Source organism: Polypterus senegalus, chromosome 9 (genome assembly GCF_016835505.1).
Source record: "Polypterus senegalus isolate Bchr_013 chromosome 9, ASM1683550v1, whole genome shotgun sequence".
NCBI lineage: Eukaryota > Metazoa > Chordata > Cladistia > Polypteriformes > Polypteridae > Polypterus > Polypterus senegalus.
Window position 1 is genome coordinate 42,059,676 of NC_053162.1, and position 24,196 is coordinate 42,083,871.

General features: G+C 37.3%; 1 protein-coding gene across 1 annotated transcript in view; it reads right to left on the minus strand.

Moving 5' to 3' along the window:
• Nucleotides 1-18,341, minus strand: part of cbfb (core-binding factor subunit beta) — an 85,139-nt gene extending 66,798 nt beyond the window's left edge. The window contains exons 1-3 of the mRNA XM_039763001.1: nt 17,806-18,341; nt 17,188-17,274; nt 14,291-14,407 (exon numbers count right to left, since the gene is read on the minus strand). Of these exons, the coding sequence (XP_039618935.1) occupies nt 14,291-14,407; nt 17,188-17,274; nt 17,806-17,883 (282 nt within the window). The 5' untranslated portion in view covers nt 17,884-18,341. The remainder of the gene's footprint in view (nt 1-14,290; nt 14,408-17,187; nt 17,275-17,805) is intronic.
• Nucleotides 18,342-24,196: the final 5,855 nt, after the last annotated feature.

Here is a 24,196-nt window from a genome sequence, read left to right on the forward strand (position 1 = left end):
GAAGATTAAGACAGCGTTTAGCACCCCTAGCGGACACTGGCAGTATCGTGTCCTTCCATTCAAGTTACATAGGGCCCCTGCGACTTTCCAACGTCTCATGGACAAAGTGCTCCAACCCGATAACACATATAGTGCTGCCTACCTGGATGACTTCGTCATCTATTCCAGCACATGGAAGGAACACGTATAGCAGGTGAAAGCGGTATTGCGGATGCTAGGTGAAGCTGGGCTCCGCATCAATCTGAAGAAATGCTTCTTTGGATTGAAGGAGGCTAAATATTTAGGCTATCTGGTGCGTCAGGGTACCGTCAAACCACAATTTTCAAAGGTAGAAGCCATTCTGAAATGGCCCCGTCCGCGAACCAAGTGGCAGGTTCAAGGTTTTCTTGGATTGGCCAGGTACTACCAGTTCGTACCTCGCTTTTCAGAGAGAGCGGCGCCCTTGACAGATTTAACAAAGAAAGGGGCTCCCAACACTGTGGTATGGACTGATAAGACAGACACTGCATTCAGTGACTTAAAACAGGCTCTGACTTCGGTGCCTATTCTGAAAGCACCTCACGTTCATTCTGAAGACGGACGTTTCAGACACAGGCCTCGGTGCCGTGCTGAGCCCGAGCGTCGATGGCGTCAAACACCCCATTATGTTCCTGAGCCGGAAACTGCTGGATTGGGAGACCAGGTATGCGGCGGTAGAAAGAGAGGCCCTGGCAATTGAATGGGCGGTAACGCAGTTGAGGTACTACCTCCTGGGTCGTGAGTTTACACTTGTGACGGACCATGCACCTCTACAGTGGATGGCCCTCCACAAGGAATCAAACTCGCGGGTCACTAGATGGTTTCTTAAACTTTAACCATTCTCCATACCAACGCCGATGCTCTCTCTCAAGCACACGACCTCTCGGTGCAGGATGCCTGACCCGATGGGTCTGGGCTGAGGGGGGGCCTTTTCACACACGTGCGAATAGGAGGCAGCTAAAAGGCTTGAGTAAGGCTAATACTACATCAGACCAGGGGGCGGCAGGGTGTACTGACTGTCTTTCTGAGTTCCTTGCAGGTCAGTCCCAGAAAATCCCACCTACGTCCGGCCCCAGAGATGACATAACTTCCAGTTCCGGCTCCCATGACGTCACTTTCTCTACGAGCCTTTAAAGTCGCCAGCTTACCTCCAGTCTGACAGTTCTGATTTGGACTCGATCTTGAACACCTTTGTTCAAATATTTAAAGTTTTGCAGCCGGGTTATAATATACGGGTGGCTGCCCCAAATGTATATGTATGTATGTATGTATATAATGTGTATAATATATATATATATATTCTATAAAAGTTTAGAAATTTGAAACACTGACAATGACAATGAGACATCCATTAAAAATGGCAGATATAATGCAAACTTGAAAGATCCATCCAGGTCCTGTACAAAGCATTCTCCCCTCACCCACTTTCTACCAAAAAGCAGTTTGTTTTTTCAGTATTACTAGGAATGTGCCAGACGTGGTTTGCTACATAATGTACATACAGACTTCAGTTTCACTATGTGCTAGCTTCTAACATAACTTAGTTGAAGTCCACCACGATAGTTTAAAGCAAATTGTTTTATCATGCATGCAGCAGCATAAAACATTTACATTTTGGTATGGCAAGCACAACTGTTTTTTATAAAATGACCTAAGAATAAACTGCACTGTAAAATTCACTTACATAACACACACAAAAGAAAAAACAAAAAAATAAGGTTTGTCCCACCATTTTGGCATTAACCGAAGGTGGCACCAGAATAAGTAAATCTCCAGAGTGTATAATTAAGCATTTAGAATTAAAATTAGAAAAACATTCCATCACAAAGCTATTAATGAATGTTTAAACACAGGAGCAAGTGCTGTAGTTCCATATTTAACATCATTAAGTTACACCATATTTTAAATTAATTGTAGAGTGTTAGACAATCCAAATCTAAAGTGATAAAAACACACTGACATTAAAAAATACCATCTCATTTGCTTTGACACCAAAAACTTGCCATATTAGCAAGATTAATTTCTTCTTAGCCACCAACTTAAGTACCTGTGCTTTGTACAATATACAAAATGGAGTTCATGAGTAGCAAGAGTGAGGACACCCTTTGGCCAAACTAAAAATTGAAAATTTCAGGAATTGCAGAACAGTAATGTTGACCTACTCAGTTAAAAATAATGCTGCCCCACCCATGATAATTTAGTACCCTCTATGAATTTCACAAGTTTAATTACTATACTAGAATCTATATTAATATAAAATAGAAAAAATCCATGGACAGCCTCTTAAAAAACTCCAATGATGTCTTGAACCTCACATGGAGCATTACCTTTAATCTACTGCATGCCAGTTAATAAATTTGAAATTCAGTTTTGTAGATTATCTTCGATGATAATAGAACCTAGTTTCAAAAACTTATTTTTAGCATGGGACTGCATGAAAGACTAAGTAAATTGGGTCATATGATTTGTATATGTCAACCACTCCACCACCCTTCTTAAGTTCTTATAGATTGGTTTGGCAGGACCTTACTCTCATAAACCCACGGCAGCTACTGTCAAGAATAATATTTTCCTATTCCTATTTATATACAAGTTATTTCATTACCCTTCTTGTAGGCCGAACTTTTGCATATTTTTATGATAACTGCTAAAATATCCAAAAAAAAATAAAGCAGGGGTTATTAAATACTGTATGCAGTCTATTTCAGCAACAGAAAATTAAAATCTGATCAGGTCCAGGGGATTGATTAGTCTTCAACCTATTAAGTGCCTGTTGTATATCACATCTGCTATTCCATTTATTTTTTTATTTTATAAATACTTCAGTAAAGAATTTATTTGCATCACGTTTTCAATGTTTTTTCATTTTGCATCTCAAAGTTTTTAAATTATCTTTTTCAGTTTTTTGTTTCATTTTTTTTTTACTGGAGTTGTATTTAGAAATATTGTTTGCTGCTTGTTTTGGTTTCTCTATCAATTATTTGTACGGTTTCTCCTTTTTTGAATCATTTTTTCATCCTTCATGGCAGTTTCTGGTCAAATTTCACCACTTTAATTTCTTGTACAGAAATCTTATCAGTCTTTTTGCACTTAATGATGTCCATATTTATCCATAAGGGACATTTATTTAGTCTATTTAATTGGTTTGCAGAACATACTTATTATGAGCCTGAATCATGATCCCTCTGAAGATATACAATCTATCAATTATGGCTGCTGAGTTTTTAGTTTCCCATCTAGTGTTTTCTAGGTAATTCCACATCCCCAAAAAGTCAAATTCCTACAAAGCCTTTGTTTTAATGTACACTGGGGGGCTTCGCTCACCAACCCCCATTTTGTTTTTCCGGATACACACTTCTAAGATTTTTGTTTCTTTGAATTGTTGCTATTTCATTAGCTTCACTTTTATTTCAGAACTTCTGTTAAAACAATATTTGGAATCTTTCAACTCCAAACATGCTGAATCATTTTAATGAGGTCAGTGAGACATGTGTTTAATGACTTTGTACCATAATTCAGGATAGGTTTCTCTGTTTGGAATTTCTGTACAGACAAAACAATCTACATCATCAGCAGTTAGTTTTTTTGCAAAGTAACCAATAAATGCATGTGAGGTAAACTCTGTTTTTGAAATTCCCTTGATTTAAACTTCAAAGCCTTATAATATTTACATTCTTCTGACATATCAACTGTGTACATATATTCAATCACTTTTCGCCTTTTCGGCATTTCTCCGAGTAATAATTTCTTTCTTTGCGCTAATGCGATGTTTACTTTCTTTTTTTTTGACACTGTAATTTTTTTCTGCTTTCATACACTGTATCTTGCTCTGCATGCGTTTTGAGCCTACTTTTTTTTTTTTTTTGAGTCTTTTGAATTACAGTTTTCGTTATCTCTAACCTGCTCTGCATATGTTTGGCCCCCTTGTTTTTTAACCTTTTTATGAAGTTTTACTTTGTTTTCTTCTCTCTTTTATTTGTGACCTCGCTTTAACCTGCTTTTCTTTTAATAACACCTGGTCTGTGGTGATTATTTTCCCTTTTTCGAGTAATAATTTTCGTTTGTTTGTGCTCCTGCGATCTTTACTTTCTTTTTTTTTTTTTTTTACATTTTCTGATTTTCCTGCTTTCATATTCTTTAACTTTCTCCACATGTGCATCGCACCAACTTTTTTTGAGCCTTTCAAATTCCACTGCTTTCATAATCTCTTAACCTGCTCTGCATGTGTATAGCGTCAATGTCCGTATTGGACGTGCTTTTTTTTCAATTCCACTTGTTCTGGGCTGAGAACAACTACTACTTTCCTTATTTTCTGAATTTGCACTTAGATTATTCTTTTTCTTTTTTGTCTCTTCTCTCCACTCTGCTTTCTTCTTCGCTTAGTCGTCTACATTTCATTTATAACGTATTGTCCTTATACGCTTTATATGCCCCGAGAGCCCTGGACCTGTGTGTGCTCAAAGCCAAAACACGACTGAGTGTGAAGCTGGCTGCCCTTGCTCTTATTTATTTGTAAGTAGGGCGTGTCTTGCAAGAATCTCTTGTTCTATGTCATCGCGAGGCGGTCCTGGGTCAATCTCTTGGCACAAAGTCTCATGTTTAAGGTCCCCGCGGGTCTTTTAAGTGTCTTCCATGATCTTAACGTGAAAATCATGTATCGTCGCCCTACTGTTTCTCTCCATGATTTTTTTTATAATAAGAGAGTATGTTTTTAAAGATGAGCTCAAATGTAACTATGTTTGATTACTGGTTCTTAAAATATCTAATTATTCTGTCTTTACTGTTTGAAAAAATGAGACCTAGACTTACATTACCCTGTGTTGGGCTTCATACAAACAGTCATTTGCACCTGTTGTACTGAAGTATAATATCTCAGTAAATACTGCATTCAAAGGAGACATATCCACCAGAAATCACACCAGTGTCCTCTTTTGTATTTTCAAGACAGGTTTCCCAATCAATGTTTGCAAAGTAAGAATCTCAAATGATCACTACATCTAATTTATTGCACATGTTTTATGTGATTCAATAATATACTATATGACAAATACCATAATATGGTCCCCTGTAGCAAATTCCATTTACCAAACCTCTGGATTCCTGTGGATTAAATTAATCCACAGTGACTATAGTATTAACCCTTCTAAGTCTTAGGAGACCTTTTTTATTATTATTATTTACCTCCTCCTTTCCTTTGTTTACTGTCTTTCCTGAAGAATATATGGCCTCTAATATTACATTGCTTTATATTCCTTTCACTGAGCTATAAGGAGTAGGAAACTTCAGAAGCAACATAAACAACTGTAACTTTGGTTTTTTTTTTATTTCCATGGTCAATTTCCACTTGGTTGCTGCTGGGCAACATCGAACCCTGTTCTATTAGAAGGTTTGCTATGTACTTTTTCCATGAAGATATGACATTGAAATTTTTTCTCAAACACCAATACAACCTACATGGAGTAAATAACAAACAAATAAAAAAATCATGATTTTAAGTGGAATATTCCTTTAACTCTACAGCAAAGCACACTTGAAAATGCCCTGCGAGCTAATAAACATTACTGAAAAGTGCAATTAAAACGGAGTGTGCAATTCATAGACAACGTTATGGATTTATTTTATTTCTATAACATAACATTTGCATCACACTTTACAGAATCACAATCAGGTGTGAACTAGATTGATTCTGTTTATGAAGCTTAGGAAAGCTTTCTTTGTGAACACACATTGTATGAAAATTCTGCACTTTTCTTATTTTTACTGTTAATATTATTTTACCCCTGTTGCCCTCTGAGCCACTGGAACATCAGGATGAACAAAGTTTAAATGCTTGGAAAGACTCAAAGTGTGGCCTCCTGCTAGTGACACAGATGTAGCACACCTCTATGGAATCCGATTACTGCCAACCAGTGCTGTATTTAAGTTCACCTTTCTTGATTCCAGGACAAGTCCAAAACTGCTACTAGTTAAGACCAAGTCAAGACTGAGTCCAAAGGGTTGGCGGAGACCAAGTTCAAATAATAATGAGACCAAGCCCAAAGGCTAGTCCAAAACCACGCAATAACTACAATTTAACCATTTCCAACTCATATTTGTTAATTATCTGATGGAGTAAATAAGACACTGCTCTACACAGTCTCTGCAGATTCCCTTTCGACCATGTGTGAAAGAAGGGAATGGATCTCACCAGTCCCTGAGTGTGACCTTACACAACAGGACACAGGTGGTAGCGAACATGTAGCTCTAATCACAAACAAAAAGTGATTCTTCTTCAAATTACAGAACTTAACAAATACAAGTGTTCTTCATAGGTAATGATTTTTAAAATTTTTATACCTTGATATACAAGACTAAAAATTTATCTATTTTTGCACTTTTATTTAAACAAAAACGTAGCAAAACAACAGTATATTTGAAATTAGACCACATTATTCATTTCAGCATGTTTTTTCACTAAACACTCTTTGGAAATATGTAACATGCAAGCCCTAGCCTCAGGAAGGGGGTTGTGCTGCATTGAAGTAAAATCACATGAACTCAAACTGAAACTTCACATTTTTATGGACTATAGTACTTAACATAAGACTTAATTCTAATGTATCACACAGATCCACATCATCTACTGTATACCACTTATATTCTCTTTGCTGGTAAATACCTAGTAACAGGTTACAAAGATAAGACTGCGCAAAAGATATGCATTAAAATATGGAAAATGCATAAACTCAAATTTATTAAAGAATTTTCCTTTTGAAAATCTTTGGTACCTGCTCTATGCAACTCTTGAAAATAATTCAGTTATTCTAACATGTTCTATGAATATTCCCCTTGTAAGTAAAGTGTTTGTTCATATCACACCGAAAATACCAATGCTCACCTGTGCCCTTTACAGCATTACAGAAGTCCATGGTTGCACTTGTGAAACAGGACATTTTTCATTTTAATTTTGAACACGATATTGAAAACCAGAAAAATTACATTTTTTAGTCTGGACAGAAAAACAGATTAAGGACAAACCCATTGACATTTTTCATTTAATCTGCAAAACTGAAAACAATACGTCAACAATAAAAAATATACTTTTCAGCAGTTGTATCGTAACATGTACAAACTTTCAACTATAGTCTTCATAGCTGTTTGCTGACTCTGATCTGCCTTGATTATAAATTTCATAGAATGTAAAAAAAAAAAAAAATTTATGTTAATGACCAAATACTTTGCACAGTGGCTGCATGGCACTGGCTGCATTTATATTTTTCTTTTGAATGCTTGCGTACACATGCATCTGGATGCTGCATTCACAAACTTCTGCACATGCCCTTTTGGGGTTGGGCAGTCTTTTGGCCTTGGAACCCTGGCAGATTTTGTTTTTTCCCTAGCTTTTTCATTTTTTTCCTGTACCCCCAGCCATCTGTCATTGTACTCATCCTTAGATACTTAGGACACTGCATTATATATTAAACTCTACTTTCATTATTCATTATTTTTGCCTAATTTAACCCGTTCTTTTGTTATAACTAATTCTAACATTTTGTAAAGCACTCCAAGCTACATTCTGTGTATAAAAAATGCAAGAGAAGCAAACAAAACTGTGGTTGCAATGGCTATGCTCATGTGAAATAAAAAAGCTGCGGTTGTTATAGCAACAGAAGGACAAATTAAGCTAGTGTTCTTTAATGAGCAGGGTATAGTTCAATTTTTAACACTTTAATAAATCAGACCAAGACGCTAAACAAAAATCAAAGTCACAAACACTCGTGAAGTCTTACCGCAACTGATTAGATGATTAGAACTGTTGATGCAGGTGCAATTCTCTTGGTCAGTGGTGTATAACACACAAACAGCCAAAACTGAGTAAAAATAGAGATAACTTTGTAGAAAATGATTCAAGTGAAAGTTACCCATGAGAAAACTACTCAAGTAAGCAGAGGTTTTCCTATCCTATGTATATCCTTTTTTATATATTATTTATCTATACTAATAAAAGGCAAAGCCCTCACTCACTGACTGACTCACTCACTCACTCATCACTAATTCTCCAAGTTCCTGTGTAGGTAGAAGGCTGAAATTTGGCAGGCTCATTCCTTACAGCTTACTTACAAATGTTGGGCAGGTTTCATTTCGAAATTCTACGTGTACTGGTCATAACTGGAAGCTATTTTTCTTCATATACTGTAATGGAGTTGAGCTCGAAAGCCGTGGGGGGTGGAGTTTTGTGTGACATCATCACGCCTCCCACGTAATCACGTGAACTGACTGTCAACGCAGTACGTAGAAAACCAGGAAGAGCTCCAAAAAGCGCTGAAGAAAACATGCATTATATAATTCAGAAGGCAGCGAAACAATAAGAAGCGAGCGAGTGACATATACAACCATATTCATGAGTGCCACTACTTCGGAAACAAAGCACGGTGTAAACCTAAAGTTTAAATTAAGTTCATAGACAGGCTGCTGCTGGCGTTTGTCATGCCCACGTGTAATGCGGGATACAAGTTTAATGAGAGGACGCAGGATATAAACGAGAGTTTTGATCACTTTGTAACTAAGTTAAAATTGCACGTGAAGGGCTGTGCTTATGCAAATTCCGAGAGACTGTGTTTGTGGGGATTGACAGTTAAGGCGGGTGGGGAGTCACGTCATCATCTCCCCTCCCATTCACCTTATTTCGCTCTGAGCTGCGCTCCGCAGCTGACGCAGTGTTACGGAAGCGACTTTGTGACGCTGCTACCAAATACTCACAGAAAAATCCACAAGTTAATACACACGCTGTCTCAACAGTTTTTCCACACTGAATCCTCCAAGCACTACTTACAAAAGGTTACATTGACAATCGTGTTACGTTATTTTTAAAATGTTTCCTTTTCTTAGCACAAGCACAGCTGAGAAGCTTTGATGCATGTGCTCCATAACGCGTTAAAAAATCACGCATTTAATCACACTTTGCATTACAAGCAAAGGGGAACTTCTGTCAATGCATGATTTCCTGGTACACCGATTACATTGATCAGCGCTTCCGATTCATTTTACCCTCGCACCCCCTTGGTTTGAGAGGAAGTATGAAAAAATATCAGGTTAACACAGAAAAACAGATCACCAATTGAAGCTTTATGAATAATTGATTCGCCATCAAAAATTGCTTTGGTAAAGCCATACTCAGTGTAATCCTCCTTCCATTTTATAATTTTTCCGCCACTAGCCATGATTAAATGAACGGTAAAAAAGTAAGAGTGAAGCGAGGGTGACTTATTCAGGCAGGCAGGCGACAGCTCAATAGCTCGAATTTGGATATAAGCAGGTTCTATTTAGTCGCCAGAAATATCTTTGTTAGGAATGGAAGTTGAATTTAGTCTTTAAATTTCTATGGTAAAGAAAAAGTTATGCAATGATGACTAAATGTAACTATGTAAAGTCAAAACTTGTATATATAAAGTCATTCCCAAATATATAAAGTCAAAACTTGAATATATAAAGTCAGCGCTGGAATATATAAAGTCATTCCCAAATATATAAAGTCAAAACCTGAGTATATAAAGACGGCTTTGGAATATTTCGGCATATATAAAGTTAGCGTCGGAATATATAAAGTCAGCGCTGGCCAATCCCAGCCAACACTGGGCACAAGGCAGGAACCAATCCTGGGCAGGGCACATGCATCATTTTCAAAACATTAATCAAACAGTGTTTTTTTAATTTATTTTTCTGAATACGCTTTTGTTAACTTAGTTCAGTTCAGAGTTGTTTCAATCAATAGATTTTGACTTTCACTTTATATATTCAGGAGTGAGTTTATATACTCCGATGTTGACTTTATATAATCAGGAATGACTTTATATATTCAGGTTTTGACTTTATATATTCCAGCGCTGACTTTATATATTCAAGTTTTCACTTTATATATTCCAGCGCTGACTTTATACATTCAAGTTTTGACTTTATATATTCCAGCGCTGACTTTCTTTATTCAAGTTTTGACTTTATATATTCGGGAATGACTTTATATATTCAAGTTTTGACTTTATATATTCTGACGCCAAATTTATAAATTCACAAATTCAATGTATTTGCCTGTTTGGCACCCCATAGTATGTGTATGTGTGTGTGTGTGTGTGTGTGTGTATATATGTACACATGTATGTACACTCACCTAAAGGATTATTAGGAACATCTGTTCAATTTCTCATTAATGCAATTATCTAATCAACCAATCACATGGCAGTTGCTTCAATGCATTTAGGGGTGTGGTCCTGGTCAAGACAAACTCCTGAACTCCAAACTGAATGTCAGAATAAGAGAAAGGTGATTTAAGCAATTTTGAGCGTGGCATGGTTGTTGGTGCCAGACGGGCCGGTCTGAGTATTTCACAATCTGCTCAGTTACTGGCATTTTCACGCACAACCATTTCTAGGGGTTACAAAGAATGGTGTGAAAAGGGAAAAACACCCAGTATGCGGCAGTCCTGTGGGCGAAAATGCCTTGTTGATGCTGGAGGTCAGAGGAGAATGGGACGACTGATTCAAGCTGATAGAAGAGCAACTTTGACTGAAATAACCACTCGTTACAACCGAGGTATGCAGCAAAGCATTTGTGAAGCCACAACACGCACAACCTTGAGGCGGATGGGCTACAACAGCAGAAGACCCCACCGGGTACCACTCATCTCCACTACAAATAGGAAAAAGAGGCTACAATTTACACAAGCTCATCAAAATTGGACAGTTGAAGACTGGAAAAATGTTGCCTGGTCTGATGAGTCTCGATTTCTGTTGAGACATTCAAATGGTAGAGTCAGAATTTGGCATAAACAGAATGAGAACATGGATCCATCATGCCTTGTTACCACTGTGCAGGCTGGTGGTGTAATGGTGTGGGGGATGTTTTCTTGGCACACTTTAGGCCCCTTAGTGCCAATTGGGCATCGTTTAAATGCCACGGGCTACCTGAGCATTGTTTCTGACCATGTCCATCCCTTCATGACCACCATGTACCCATCCTCTGATGGCTACTTCCAGCAGGATAATGCACCGTGTCACAAAGCTAGAATCATTTCAAATTGGTTTCTTGAACATGACAATGAGTTCACTGTACTAAAATGGCCCCCACAGTCACCAGATCTCAACCCAATAGAGCATCTTTGGGATGTGGTGGAACGGAGCTTGTGCCCTGGATGTGCATCCCACAAATCTCCATCAACTGCAAGATGCTATCCTATCAATATGGGCCAACATTTCTAAAGAATGCTTTCAGCACCTTGTTGAATCAATGCCACGTAGAATTAAGGCAGTTCTGAAGGCGAAAGGGGGTCAAACATCGTATTAGTATGGTGTTCCTAATAATCCTTTAGGTGAGTGACTGTATATATATATATATATATATATATATATATATACCTGCAACACTCATGACAATGACAAAACAATTACATTAACAATCATGTTACGTTATTTTTTAAATTTTTCATAACTTCTTTAACACACTACTTCTCTGCTGTTAAGCGCGGGTATTCTGCTAGTGTATGTATGTATATATATATATATATATATATATATATATATATATAAAAAATAAATAAATATGTACTGTAGATGCCACGTGGGCTGGCTGGGCATCCTGGCCAGCAGAAAACCCAGAAGGAAGGAATGGAAAGGGTGGACGGACAGCCCATTAAAAAGAAAAGATATTGCTGAGGGGTTTTTATTCCCACAGCACGCTAGATAGCAGCAGCCCTGGTTAACGGTGCCCCATGGATGTCAGCAGGGCATGCCGGGAGATGTAGTCTGGAAGGGCAGCCCTGCTAGGGTCACGGGGTGCCGCAAGAGGCTGTTGCAGGGAAACAAGCTCCCTACTGTGATGAGAGACTTCTGTGCAACATGGAAAATACTTTGATCGGGCAGTCGCCCTGGCACCAGAAGTACTCCCAGGTCTATAATAAAAGGGACCGCACTCCCTTATCCAGGTAAGTCGGAGCTGGGAGGTAAAGAGGCAACACTTGACTAGAGGACGGCAGTGCGGTGGTGAGAAAGACAGAGTTATTGGGAAGACAGAAAACCTGTGGTTTGTGCTTTTGTACCATGTAAGATGTACTGTATTTGTTGCTAGTAAACAACCTTTATTTGAATCCGGGACTGTGATTCTGTGTTTGTGTCGGGATTTGGGCTTGCTGACGCCCGGGTATCCAACACAGTGCTTAAGTATCAACAGTACAACTAAATACAGGATCTTTCCTCATTCTATATATAGTGGAACAAAGTTCTTACACACTGAAAATAGTTCAGGCTGCCTCCTTTGCGTCAAACATTTTGCTAAAATCAAAAACTACTAACAACAATATACGTTTTCAAGAAAACGCCAAAAAAAATTTTATTTGACTTTTCCCTCCCACTTTTCAGTCTTTTTTCCTTTTTAACCAACTTTTCTAATCAGCCTTTCAGAGGCTGCTATTCAGGTAGCCAGGATTTTGCTATCCATAATTTTCAACAATTTAGCTATCATTAGTGAAGTAGAAGATGTAGGCAAAATTAATGTTATTTAACCACGGGCTCAGTTTGACATTTAGGCTGAGGGCCCTGATGAACCATAAAACCGTATTGCTACACCAAGTCAAAGATGATGCACTCTTTGTAATATAAATGTACACAATAAACTAAATCTTGTTAGTTAACATATTTAAAACATAGGGAAAAGCACACAAGTATCAATAGCAATATTGAAATGATTGAAAACTATGCTTTTAAGGTTTACTTACCTTCTTAGTGCAATTGTTATAAATGTTTTTAATAAGTTGAAAAATATGTACAGTATGGAGTAACATTCAGGTATATTTGGGACTGGCTTAACTACTTTGAAAGTTGAAGCATTTTTTGTTTTTTATTTACTTCAATATTACATTTTGTTTTTTAAAAATAAAGTATTTTGTAAAAGGGCTCAGTGTTGTGTGTGATGGACATTTGCTCAGACTGTCAAGCCCCAGTTTGTAAAGGCTGCACATGCAAGCAGAAGGTCTGCTGCCAATTCAATAGCATCTTCAAACTACTGGGGACCTGTTTGCCTACATGAACAGCTATCGGATGCGTAAAGTAGGAACAAACAGTATACAAAATATGCTCGTTGACCAAAACTTAACGACAGCTACTTTAACAAGGCATGTCCAAAGAACTGAAATTAAAATGAAACAGCAGTATCTCTAACACAGTAATCATCACTGGATTGAAGAGATGGTTCAAAACTAGAAGTATACATAAAACCATTTTGCCTTAAAATAAGCTTTTAATGTAAACAAGTATTATTCAGTAATCTAAACATGAATACATTTAGAAAGCATATAAGAACCATATGATCATTTAAAATTCCCTTTCTTGTTCTGACAAATTTGTAATGATATAAATGAACTTATTTCTTGAAGTGGAATGAAACATTTATTTAAAAAATATTTATCAAAATACCACAAAGTAACAGCTAAATTGACCAGTTGTTTAGTAAACCTCGGAATGAATAAATGCATTATGTGATGCCAGAAATGTGATGGCAGCTACTGAATGACTATTCACATTATTCATGACATACAAAATGTAGGTCTGTGTTTTAAAATAATAGAAAAACTTCAGAAAAAAAACAAACCAATGCATCAATTCTATATTTGGCATAGCCAAAACAATTTCTGTTCATTAGAACAATTCCTCTCATATATTCCAAATGAGCAATACTTTTCACATAATTAAAATCATGCAAGAAAACTAAAAAAGCCTAATGATATTGCTCGTTTATCTTTGTTTTTTAGTACATTATAAAACAAAGTGTATTTGTACCTGACAGAACTATACCTTGGTAAATACTTGAGAATCCAAAAACACTTCTACTGCTAAAGTGTTTTACTTGTTTAAATAATACATATAATCAATTCTGAACAAGATACTTCTGGGTTAAAATGTCAATTTCTTACTTATGAAGATGACATATTCATATTTATGGAAACATTATATATATAGTAATCAAACTATGAAAAATTAAGAATGAATGCCTTTATAAAGTTTTTGTATACTATACTGTATAATAACTGAGAAAACAAATGGTATTATAAAAAAGTAACAGTAATACCACCACATGCCATAAAAGACTTACACATGGTAACATGTAATGCGGGTATCATATATTTCATATTATACAAAAAACATTTTCAAGAGATTTTATAGATAGACAGATTAGGTAGATAGATGCTGAAGAGTAAACCATGATACTGAAATTGAAAAAGGAGGTGGCATTAAAAAAGCTTCTTTACCTTTCCTGTCTCTCTCTCAAAATCCACATACTCCCTCGTTGGCACTTGCCTCTGTTCTCCATGCAAGTTTGCAGGAAAAAATTGCAGAGATAGATTGGTTCCAGTTGCCACAAAAGCCTTTTAGAAAAATCAATACAAACAGGATCAGGAGCAAGGCTTTACATAAATTATGCAGCCAGCCATTTATTTTTTACATCACTGTATGCCAAGAGTCAGGCAGCATCAAGAACACACACACACACACAAAAAAAATAGTCATCTTTTTTTTCTTTTTTTCCATTTTGAGTATTAGGTTACAAACATCTGATTCTATTTTACCAACACTCGCACTGGCTGTCCGGGATATAGGATACTGCATAAAAATCAATATTTTATTTTAAATTAGTCCATATGCTGACATTAATAAAAAGAAATCTCAGTTCTGGCTGAACATGCTGTACTAAATTCAGTGGCGCATCTGTAACAATGCTAAACATTAGACTCAAAATATTTAAATTGAGAACGGCAAAGCCTTTCTTGTTTATGCCAGAAGGATTAAGAAAAAACTATTTATGAATAACTCTGTGTGGGTTCCTCTGCCTGCTATTTAAAGCAATTCAGATTTTATTACGGTTAGAAAAAGTCAAATATTTGCATGAAAGTAAACTACATACAATTCCATCAGTATTAATCCAATTTTGAATTATTAAGAAAAATGTTGAAACATTAAATCCATTGTCAGAGAAAGAGTCACACAAAAGTAGGTCCACATATTATAAAATATAAATTATAGTGATGATGAAGATCATAATGCAATATAAATGTTAATAAAAATGCGGTTCCTTTGCAATACAAGTTTTAGTTTCTGTCTGTTCAGCAATAAGAAAATTCAGCAACCTAGAGGGCAAATATATTAACTTTACAGAGCACTAAAAATAGATACAGACAGATACAGAAGAGAATTTGACAAAATACTGCAGAAGACAGGGATACAGACAATGAGTTCTCATAAATCAAATTTCATTATATACTTATCTTTCCAGTATGTCTTGGCAATCTTGTAACTTAAAATGGCAACATGCAAGATATACGCATCAACAATAACACTGCAATTCTTGGTTATTAATTTAACAATTTCCTTTGTAAAAGGATTTGTTATTAATTAGCTACATGACTGATACAATGCTTCTTCCCTTTTAGATAAAACAACCAAAATGGCATTCTTTTCAACTGACTCTAATATGCATTATTAGCATATGTGGCAATGGTACTTTCTATGAAAAAGAATGTAGCACCTGGAGTAACTGGCTGTCGGCTTGAAACTGAGGCGATTGCACAATTACACCATACAAGCCTACAATGTGTTTAGCTATAAAAACACATTATCCCAGTAGTGAATGCAAATGTAATGTAAAAAGAATATAAATAATGTGTCATTTCACATATTATCAAATCAGAAAGAAAGAATTAGTCACTAATATCCAAAGTTACTGTTTTCACTGGGAGAACTCAAAGTAAAATGAAAAGTGAATTAAAAGCTTGAATGCAAAAGAAATGAATGGACACTTATTTAACATGAAACCAGGTTTGGGGTTCTGCACAGCAAAAGCTGTTTTAAGTTACTATCTTTTCAAACAACAATATTTAATATACAAAAATTTATTTAAGATGGAAAAATAGTCAATACCGCATTTTGGAAACTGGAAGAAAAAAAAAACTGTTGCCTCATAGTGCTAAAAATAAGTGGATCCAATTAGACTCACTTAACTTCAAAAGAAATCTTCTATAGAGAAAGAGCTGTCTAAATAATTAAGTAAAAGATGTATGCAATTCCTGCCAGGTTAAAACATGTAAGCACAATAGCTGAGCCTATTATTTTCTAATCCCTCGTGGCCCATTAAATATTTACATCTTTCACTTGTCTTGCATAAAGACACTCGTATTGCATAAAAAAGTATTTTTTCCATACAGAGGCCCTTTAATGTCGCTGTATTTATTCATGGTCTAAGTGGTGCATTGGGGACCATTTAATAAAAAAATAAAAAATAAATGTGTCTAAGCAAAATAAATAAATATATTTTAGAACAGATTTTCTCTAACAGAAATCCTCCAAATTTACCCATAAGAATATTTTTGATCTTTTCAACTAAATATGTACTGAAGAATTTGCAATATGAATGCTTCATTATTTAAAAGTAAACAAAAAGTACCAATTTTTGACTGCTAAAAAATTTAAGAGTCAATTATGAGGTGGTATGACTCATTACACTAAACAAAATTAAACTGGTTATGCACTTCTGAACTTCCCAGATACAGGAGGAACAGTATCCATTCAGGCAATTTCTAAAATTTATTTCTTTCAAAATTAATATAAATACATAGATCAGAAATACATTTCACTGTACTACAAATAAACATTAAGTCTCTTATATAAAAGTAAACTCAATGAACAGGCACTATAGAGAGAGGCGCCTTACACAAACCAGTACTTGATCAACCCTCCTCATACTGACGTAAACATGCAAAAACAAGTAAATACTGGTAACAAATCAGATGGTCACATTACGCACGGAATGAAAGCAACATTTAAAAATCACTGTATAAACATCACAATGATAAGTTACATAACATACTAATTAAGACACATATTTTGGGTGCTCTCAAGAAAAAACAAACCTGACAGATGTGAAAAAATAAATATCTCTTGGTTTAGAAAGAATACCTCTGTTAAATCAGGCAATAAAGACTCCCAAAACAAAAACACAGCTGTCTATTTTACTATGCAATACTTCATCAGTCAGTGACAAAGACGATCTGTGCTCCTATTCTACACACTCACCTCATGCATAACATGTACAAATTGTCACTGAATAAATATTTCACAAGTTAAATGGTAAACATTTTCAGGAAATACTTACTATTTCCGATCGGCCGTCCCGGCATGCGTTTTGAAACCTCGCTTGCCTTTCGTCGTGGGGGCGATCTCTAAAACCAGTGTATTTTATCTATGGGGTAAAAAGCCAAAAGGTTAAACGTTATCAGCACCTTACCAATTACTCGGTTTACTGCTAACACTTCAAAAGAGATGCACACTCTACAAATGAGCTCAGTAGGAGATCGGAGTCACCAATGTCTTGCCATACAATGTTTGTGATTTCTAGTGCAAACAACGAATCATCCCAGCAATGCTCCTTTTCCAGGACAAAAAGCGATAGCTGACAGTGTGACACTTTGGGACCTAGACAGCGAGCTCCACTGAGCACCTTCAGGTCTAAAGGAAGCACAAGGCTCGTAAAAACCGCCGCATTTTAACTCTGAAAGCGCTAGGCGAAACAGGAAGCGCGCTTTCTCGCCAGGCGGGTCCAGCTCATTGCGCCCTGGCAGGCGAAAACTTTATTTGAAACGGCTGACTGTATTCCGTTCGTGCTGCTTTGTTGCTACCATAGCAGGTAGCCGCTTTGCAAAAGCGCGGGGATGCAAGTTAACCGCCGCATCCCAACAGCTCATCTCACATCATCCCGCCCCTCCTCTCTCACCTCGCATTCTCTGCTCAGCTTTCTGAAGAACTCCTCGTTCTCAAACTTGCTCCTCTGATCAGGCACGACTCGCGGCATGTTGCCCGCTGTAAGTGGTGGACGTGAGTGGCGGGAGGAGGGTACCTTAGTAGCTCCGAGACCCTCGGCGACTCTTCGTATCTTCGTTTCCTATTTTCCTCCGAGAATCTACAAGTCGGGTAACCCCAGCGAGAATGCTTTACTAGTAAAGGATATTAATAGGTGAAGGGACTGGTGTTAGAAGAAATAATGAAGCATCAAATCCTTCCGTTTAGAGACGACTCAAGTTGTAAACAGTGCCGGTACTAGATTATTTTTTTAACAAACAGTTCTCCTTTTGGTGACTTATTGTTTTCTTCAGGTGCCCTCTTTTTTTCTCGTCAACACCGAAAACTATGGTTTATCGCGGCGCTGCTCAGCGCTTAACCGCCAGTCTCCTCTCGACAGAAAGTCAAACTTACTTCCTGACTCCACTAACTCCCAGCTACAACTGCACACCCCGCACCCCTCATTCAGAACTCTGCCTCGCTGCTGCTCTCGGCGCAGGCGCCGTACTAACCCCGGCACCGAGGAGTCCCGTATGCGCGTGCGCCACCCCCTCCCCTTCTGCTAGCTGCTTGGCGCTACGAAGCGACAGCGCCTAGACGGGATGGTGATCACGTCTGCGTGTTTGTTTACTTTCTAGCGATGCTTGTAATTAAATAACAAGAACGGACATATCCAAGCAATAAGAATTCGCAATACAATCATCCTAGAAGGTGTAATGTTCAGAAAACAAGACACGGATTTACTTTTCTCCACCTTAACGGGCACTTCTGATTTTAAAGTTTTAGACGTGATTCCTTTCCAGCAGAATTTTGTCTTGGGGTCAAGTTTAGTGAAGTAAACGTTGGTGAGGTAAAAGCACGAACTTAGAGATGTCGTTGGTAGCATATAGTACAGAGAATACACTTATACAAAGAGTTGTCTTCAGGACCGTCTTAACAGCATCATAGGAAAATACTACGCAGCTGTCCCTGTTTTGAGAGCAAAACAGAAACATACATAGGTATCAGAAACATCATGAGCCCCTATGCTTCTAGGGCCCCCAGCCAATGCCCATTGTGCCCATACGTTAAAACAGCCTTAGGCTCCTCCATCTATAATTTAACTTGGTCTAGACTCTAGAACAAAGCTCAAGGCTGCGTGAACAGCTACTTTAATTTCCAGACTACACATAAACAGGGAGGACGAGTTTTTAAACATCTTCACCCTGAAAGGAGTTTTGCAAAAGCTCAGTTTTTAAGGACCTAAAACACAGTTTGCATGTGGATGAAAGGCCAATATGCATATAGAACACTACGTTTTAAATAATACCAGGGTATGTGTGGACAGGGTCTAAGGCTAAATAATCAAACCCATGTTTCTAATTGTTTCATTTAAGTACCATTTGTTGTATTAAAAATAACAGGAATAAGGAAATTTGGAGTTATCTAAAATATCAGATCAGATATGTTCAAAATGCAGCTGCCAATGTACCAACATAGGCCAAACACAAAGATAATGTTACATCTCAGCTGTCTCAGCTACATCAGCATTGTGTCAGACAGAAATATCTACAATACTTGAATGTTAATTTAGAAAGCTGTTAGCACTATTTGCATTTATAGAAGCCAGTCTGACAACTAAAACTGTCTGGTGTTGGCCTTCTTGCTATGTCAAAGACATGAATTTATAGCTTCTGCTCTCTTAAACTAGATCTGTGTGAGGCCACAACGGTCTGAACAAAGAAACCCCAACTCTTCTGTCCTGTTCATCTTACATTAACTATGCAAAATAGACTGTACAGTGGTCTACTTTGCTACCGTATCACATGTTTATTCCTCTGTTCTTACAATTCATCATTCTGTTTTTGAAGTGAGATCTTTTCCACGCACCTAGTAATGTCTGTCATTAATGCGTCATTTGGACTTGTATAGCAGAGCAGTTTTAATTGTGCTCATCATTTTGTCATTTGCATTCCATACACTCCTGTAATGTCAATTTAAGAAGTTGTTAACATTGCTTGCATTCATAGAAGCAATTTGACAACTACAGTTTTGTGACATTGGCCGTTTTACTATCTCAAACGACATGAATTTTTAATTTCTGACCTCTGGAACTCCTAACCTCGACCTGTGTCAGACTACGTTAATCTCAACTAAGAAATCAAGACTGAAGCCCCAAAACATTGGAATTGTCCTCTCAAACCTGTACAGTGTCTGCTCTAGCCAACAGAGAATTAAGACTAGAGCCATCACTAGGGTCACAACACATCCAGGTCATTGTCTGTTTGGCCCATTACCATCTTGAAAGTTATATAGGGCAATCAGATCCCAGACATAACAAACAGAAGAACTATTTTTTTCCAAGAGCCATGTTGTCCATCTCCCCTTTCTTATCTTAAAGACTGCTAGATACACCTTCTGGTTCCACTATGGGTAGCTAATACTCCCACCCACACATACATACACACACACACACACACAAACATATATAAAATGTATATGTGCATTCACAAAATTGAATGTTTAAGGACTGAAACATTGTTACTGACAAAAATGCAGCTATTTATGTAAATAGTGTTTATTGATTATATTACCTCTGGGCATTACATCATAATCATCGTAAACTGTCAAACATACTGCTTTTAAGTAAATACTGTATATGTGAGTACCTTTATGCTGTATATAAGAAGTACCTTTATTATACCTAATATTACATATCCATATAAATGTAAATAAAGGAACAGCTTGGTTGCTGCTGAAAGGGGTGTTGGATAGGCCAACAAGGGGCACTTACCCTGTGATCTGTGTGCAGTGTCAGGGACACTGTGCTATGAAAATGGCACCATCCTTCAGATGAGATGTAAAAACAAGGTTCTGACTCTCTGTGGTCATAAAAGATCCCAGGGCATCCTTTGTAAAGAGTAGGGTGTACCCCATGTCCAGGCTGAATTGCCCTGCATGGCCTAGTCATTCTGGCCCTTTAATTGTCCGCAGTCCTGGATAACCATCTCTCTCACCACTTCACCAACTAATAGCTATTGGCACAAAATGGCTGCCGTGGCATCATCCAGGTGGGTGCTACACACTAGTGGTTGTTGAAGTGGCTTTCAGCTCCCTCTGTAAAGATTTTTGACAAGTGAAAAAAGTGCTATAAAAATATAAAGACTTATTTTAATTACTAAATTTCATTGTATGGAAGAATGACAACAATAACACACTCTCCCTCTCTCTTTTCTGTCTTGTTTATTGTATATGTTAGATGTCTTTTCCATGATCCTTTTAATATCTGTACTTAATGCATCTCTGTTTGGACATGTACAGCATATCACTTTTTATTGTGCTTACCACTTTGTCATTTTCATACCATAATGTAATCTTGTTTGCTATTTAAGCATGTTGTGATAATGAAGGTGTTTTTAATGATGCCATTTTGAGTCTTTCACAAGATAAGGAGGGGAGCCATGAACCTATTGCAGACGATTTGTTCAATGGTGTGATTGTTCTTTTTTACAGCTAAATTTCTCTAACACCATGGCTGTAGGTTTGAGGTGTTTTCCTCCTTTCAATCCCTAAACAATAATAAAAGGGGAGACAGTGGACATGGTGGAGCACTACAATTATTTAGGGACAGTCATTGATAGTAGGTTATCCTTTGAACTCAACACAGAACACATTTGTAAGGAGGGGTAGAAAAGTAAACAAACCATAATGACACTTTTTATAAATCTGTTATTGAATATTTTGTTACATTTGCTTTTATATGTTGGATTAGCAACCAAAGCATTAAGAATATACACCTAATAATCTTAACAATATTGTGAAAATCGGGAGTAAAATTATTGGTTTGCTAGTCTGTTGCTGAGTTGAATCTCAAACAGGTTAGGAAAAAGGCCATCTCAATTCTGTCAGAAAGTAGTCACCTTCCTTTTTTCTAAATTTCAGCTATTGCCATCAGGCTGCAGATTTGGGTTACCCAGGGGGAAGAGCAACAGATTTAAGAAATCTTTTATTCCTGGAGCTGTAAGCTTTTTGAATTCTGTTATTTGTAGGCGTGCTGCTGAATTCTGAATTACTATGTTGTGTACTCTTAAAGGTGATTATTCTCCTTTGTACTAATTTTGAGTGTGTGTACGTCCCTCGGGCCACAAGGGGGCAACTGCCCTGGATGTCAAGAGGACCACGGGAAAGGAACAAGGAGACTCAAGCCCATTGGGGCCCGTGGCCACCGCCAGGGGGCGCCCCGAGCGTCATGGAGCCCAGGAAACATGCACTTCCGCCACACCTGGGAAGGTGAAGGAAGATCCTTTCACTGACGCCCGGAGTGCTTCCAGGTGCAAGGGCAGCACTTCCGCCACACCAGGAAGTGCTGCTGGAAGGACATCATCAGGCACCTGGAGCACATCCAGGTGGAAATTAAAGGGGCCGCCTCACAATAAGAGAGCTTGAATCGGAAGCGGGAGCAGGATGAAGCTCCTGGGAGGAGAGGAAAGGCGGCCCACAGAGACCGAAGGAGAGGCCCGTGTGGAGGGTGATTGGTGCTGGGAGTACTGTGTTCTGTGTAGGTCTTTTGGTCAAAATAAACGTGTGTGGCATTCGACATCCGGTGTCTGTCTGTCTGTGGTCGAGCTGTTTATCACAACTGTATTCACTGTATATTAAGATTACAAGACTCTATTTACTCTGCACAGTTTCATCCATATCACTTATTTGCTAAAGGCAAGTTTCTTCCAGTGAAATGAATAGCAAATACTATTTAGTGTTTTATCACTCACACTGATGCTTGCTCATCAGAAATGTTCAGCCTTATAAGCAATCTCATATAAATAATCGTGATTCAGACTAAAGATCAGCACAAACATCACAGTAAGTGAAGAATTCAGTTTAAAAACATTTAATTTAGATTAACAGTTTAGACTCACCATCTATCACTATTCCATTTTAATCTAGTTGGTAGCATTCAGAACAAGATAGGAACCAACCCTATCCAAGTCTCGTCCATTGCATGGCACATGCATACCCACACTCATTCGTACAAAGGTTACTTTATTTCCATTTTTTAAAAATCAGTTTTTTTTTTCCATACTATTTTCATCTCTCATTTCATTTTCAGTTTCATTTTATGAACTTTTCACCATTTCTATTTTAGATATTATCTTTGAATTAGTTTTTATTTTGAGAGAATAATTTAATTTTTGTTTTCATTTTAGGTATTAATGCTATTTAATGAAGATTAAGAAATACATCCTGTGCCTACATAGCAAAGGAATTGCAAAAACATGTATATACCCATAAAGGACTTGTGTGTCATTGGTGATGTAGCAGTGCCCATCTGTTCAAGGATAATGCTGGTTAATTTGGCAGCAATAGGCATGTTAAGCTAGAGATGAAGCACCTCATGAATGCAGGTTATTCATACAACCTGCTAGATTATTCCTGTTTTAGTAAATAACTATACCAGCACATTTTCTCTTTTTATGTTCAATCAGTTGAGGCAAATAGACAGCAGCTTTTTTCAGATTCAAAGTTAGTTTGTTGACCATAATCTGTCATTTTACTTTCTTTGATAGGTTTGTGTATTCTTTTCAGCATGTTATTGTTCTCAACCTCTTTATAGACTTCTTTATGAAAGAAATCTAAGATTATTATTAAATACATTCTATTTTTTGCAAAGTTGTCCCCTGTATTCTGATTGCAAACAAAGTAAACAGGCGCACGATAGCCCTGAGATAAACATACATTGCCTCAATGGATATAGTTATAAATAATTTCAAAAGGTCTGGGAAGGTCCATCCTTCTCAGAGGTTCTGTTCCAAAAAGATGCCAACATTTGGGATGGTGTCTTTTTTTTATACCAGTTCCACCGGAAGGGATGTGATCAGTTACTCTGCAGGGGCTTTTTTCTCTGGGTTGAGGAAGAAGAAAGAAGAGATAAACCTGTTAGCGGCAGTGCCTTCTCTCTACCCACCAGGATATTACATACCTAGGTGAATCTTTGAGGTGTTCCCTCAGATGCATGTGCATGACAACTCTTTTTTTTTTAATGGGTAATGTCATACTTGAAATACAAACTAACAGGATCTTTCAATTCTAAACCAATTCTTTGCTCTGTGTTTGTGTTTAAAAACATGTTCTGTCTAGGCAGTTGGCAATTATCAGAGCCATTAGGCTGCATAGCCATATAGTAGTGAAAAAAGGAGGGTCAGTCACCAGTAATGTTCCCTAAGCAAAAACATTCAATTAATTACCCTATGAGTACTATATTATTGAATCTAATTTTCTATTCTTATGTAATAGTATTAAATTATTATGCATTACAGCACACACTTGAAAATGTGAATTGAAAATTG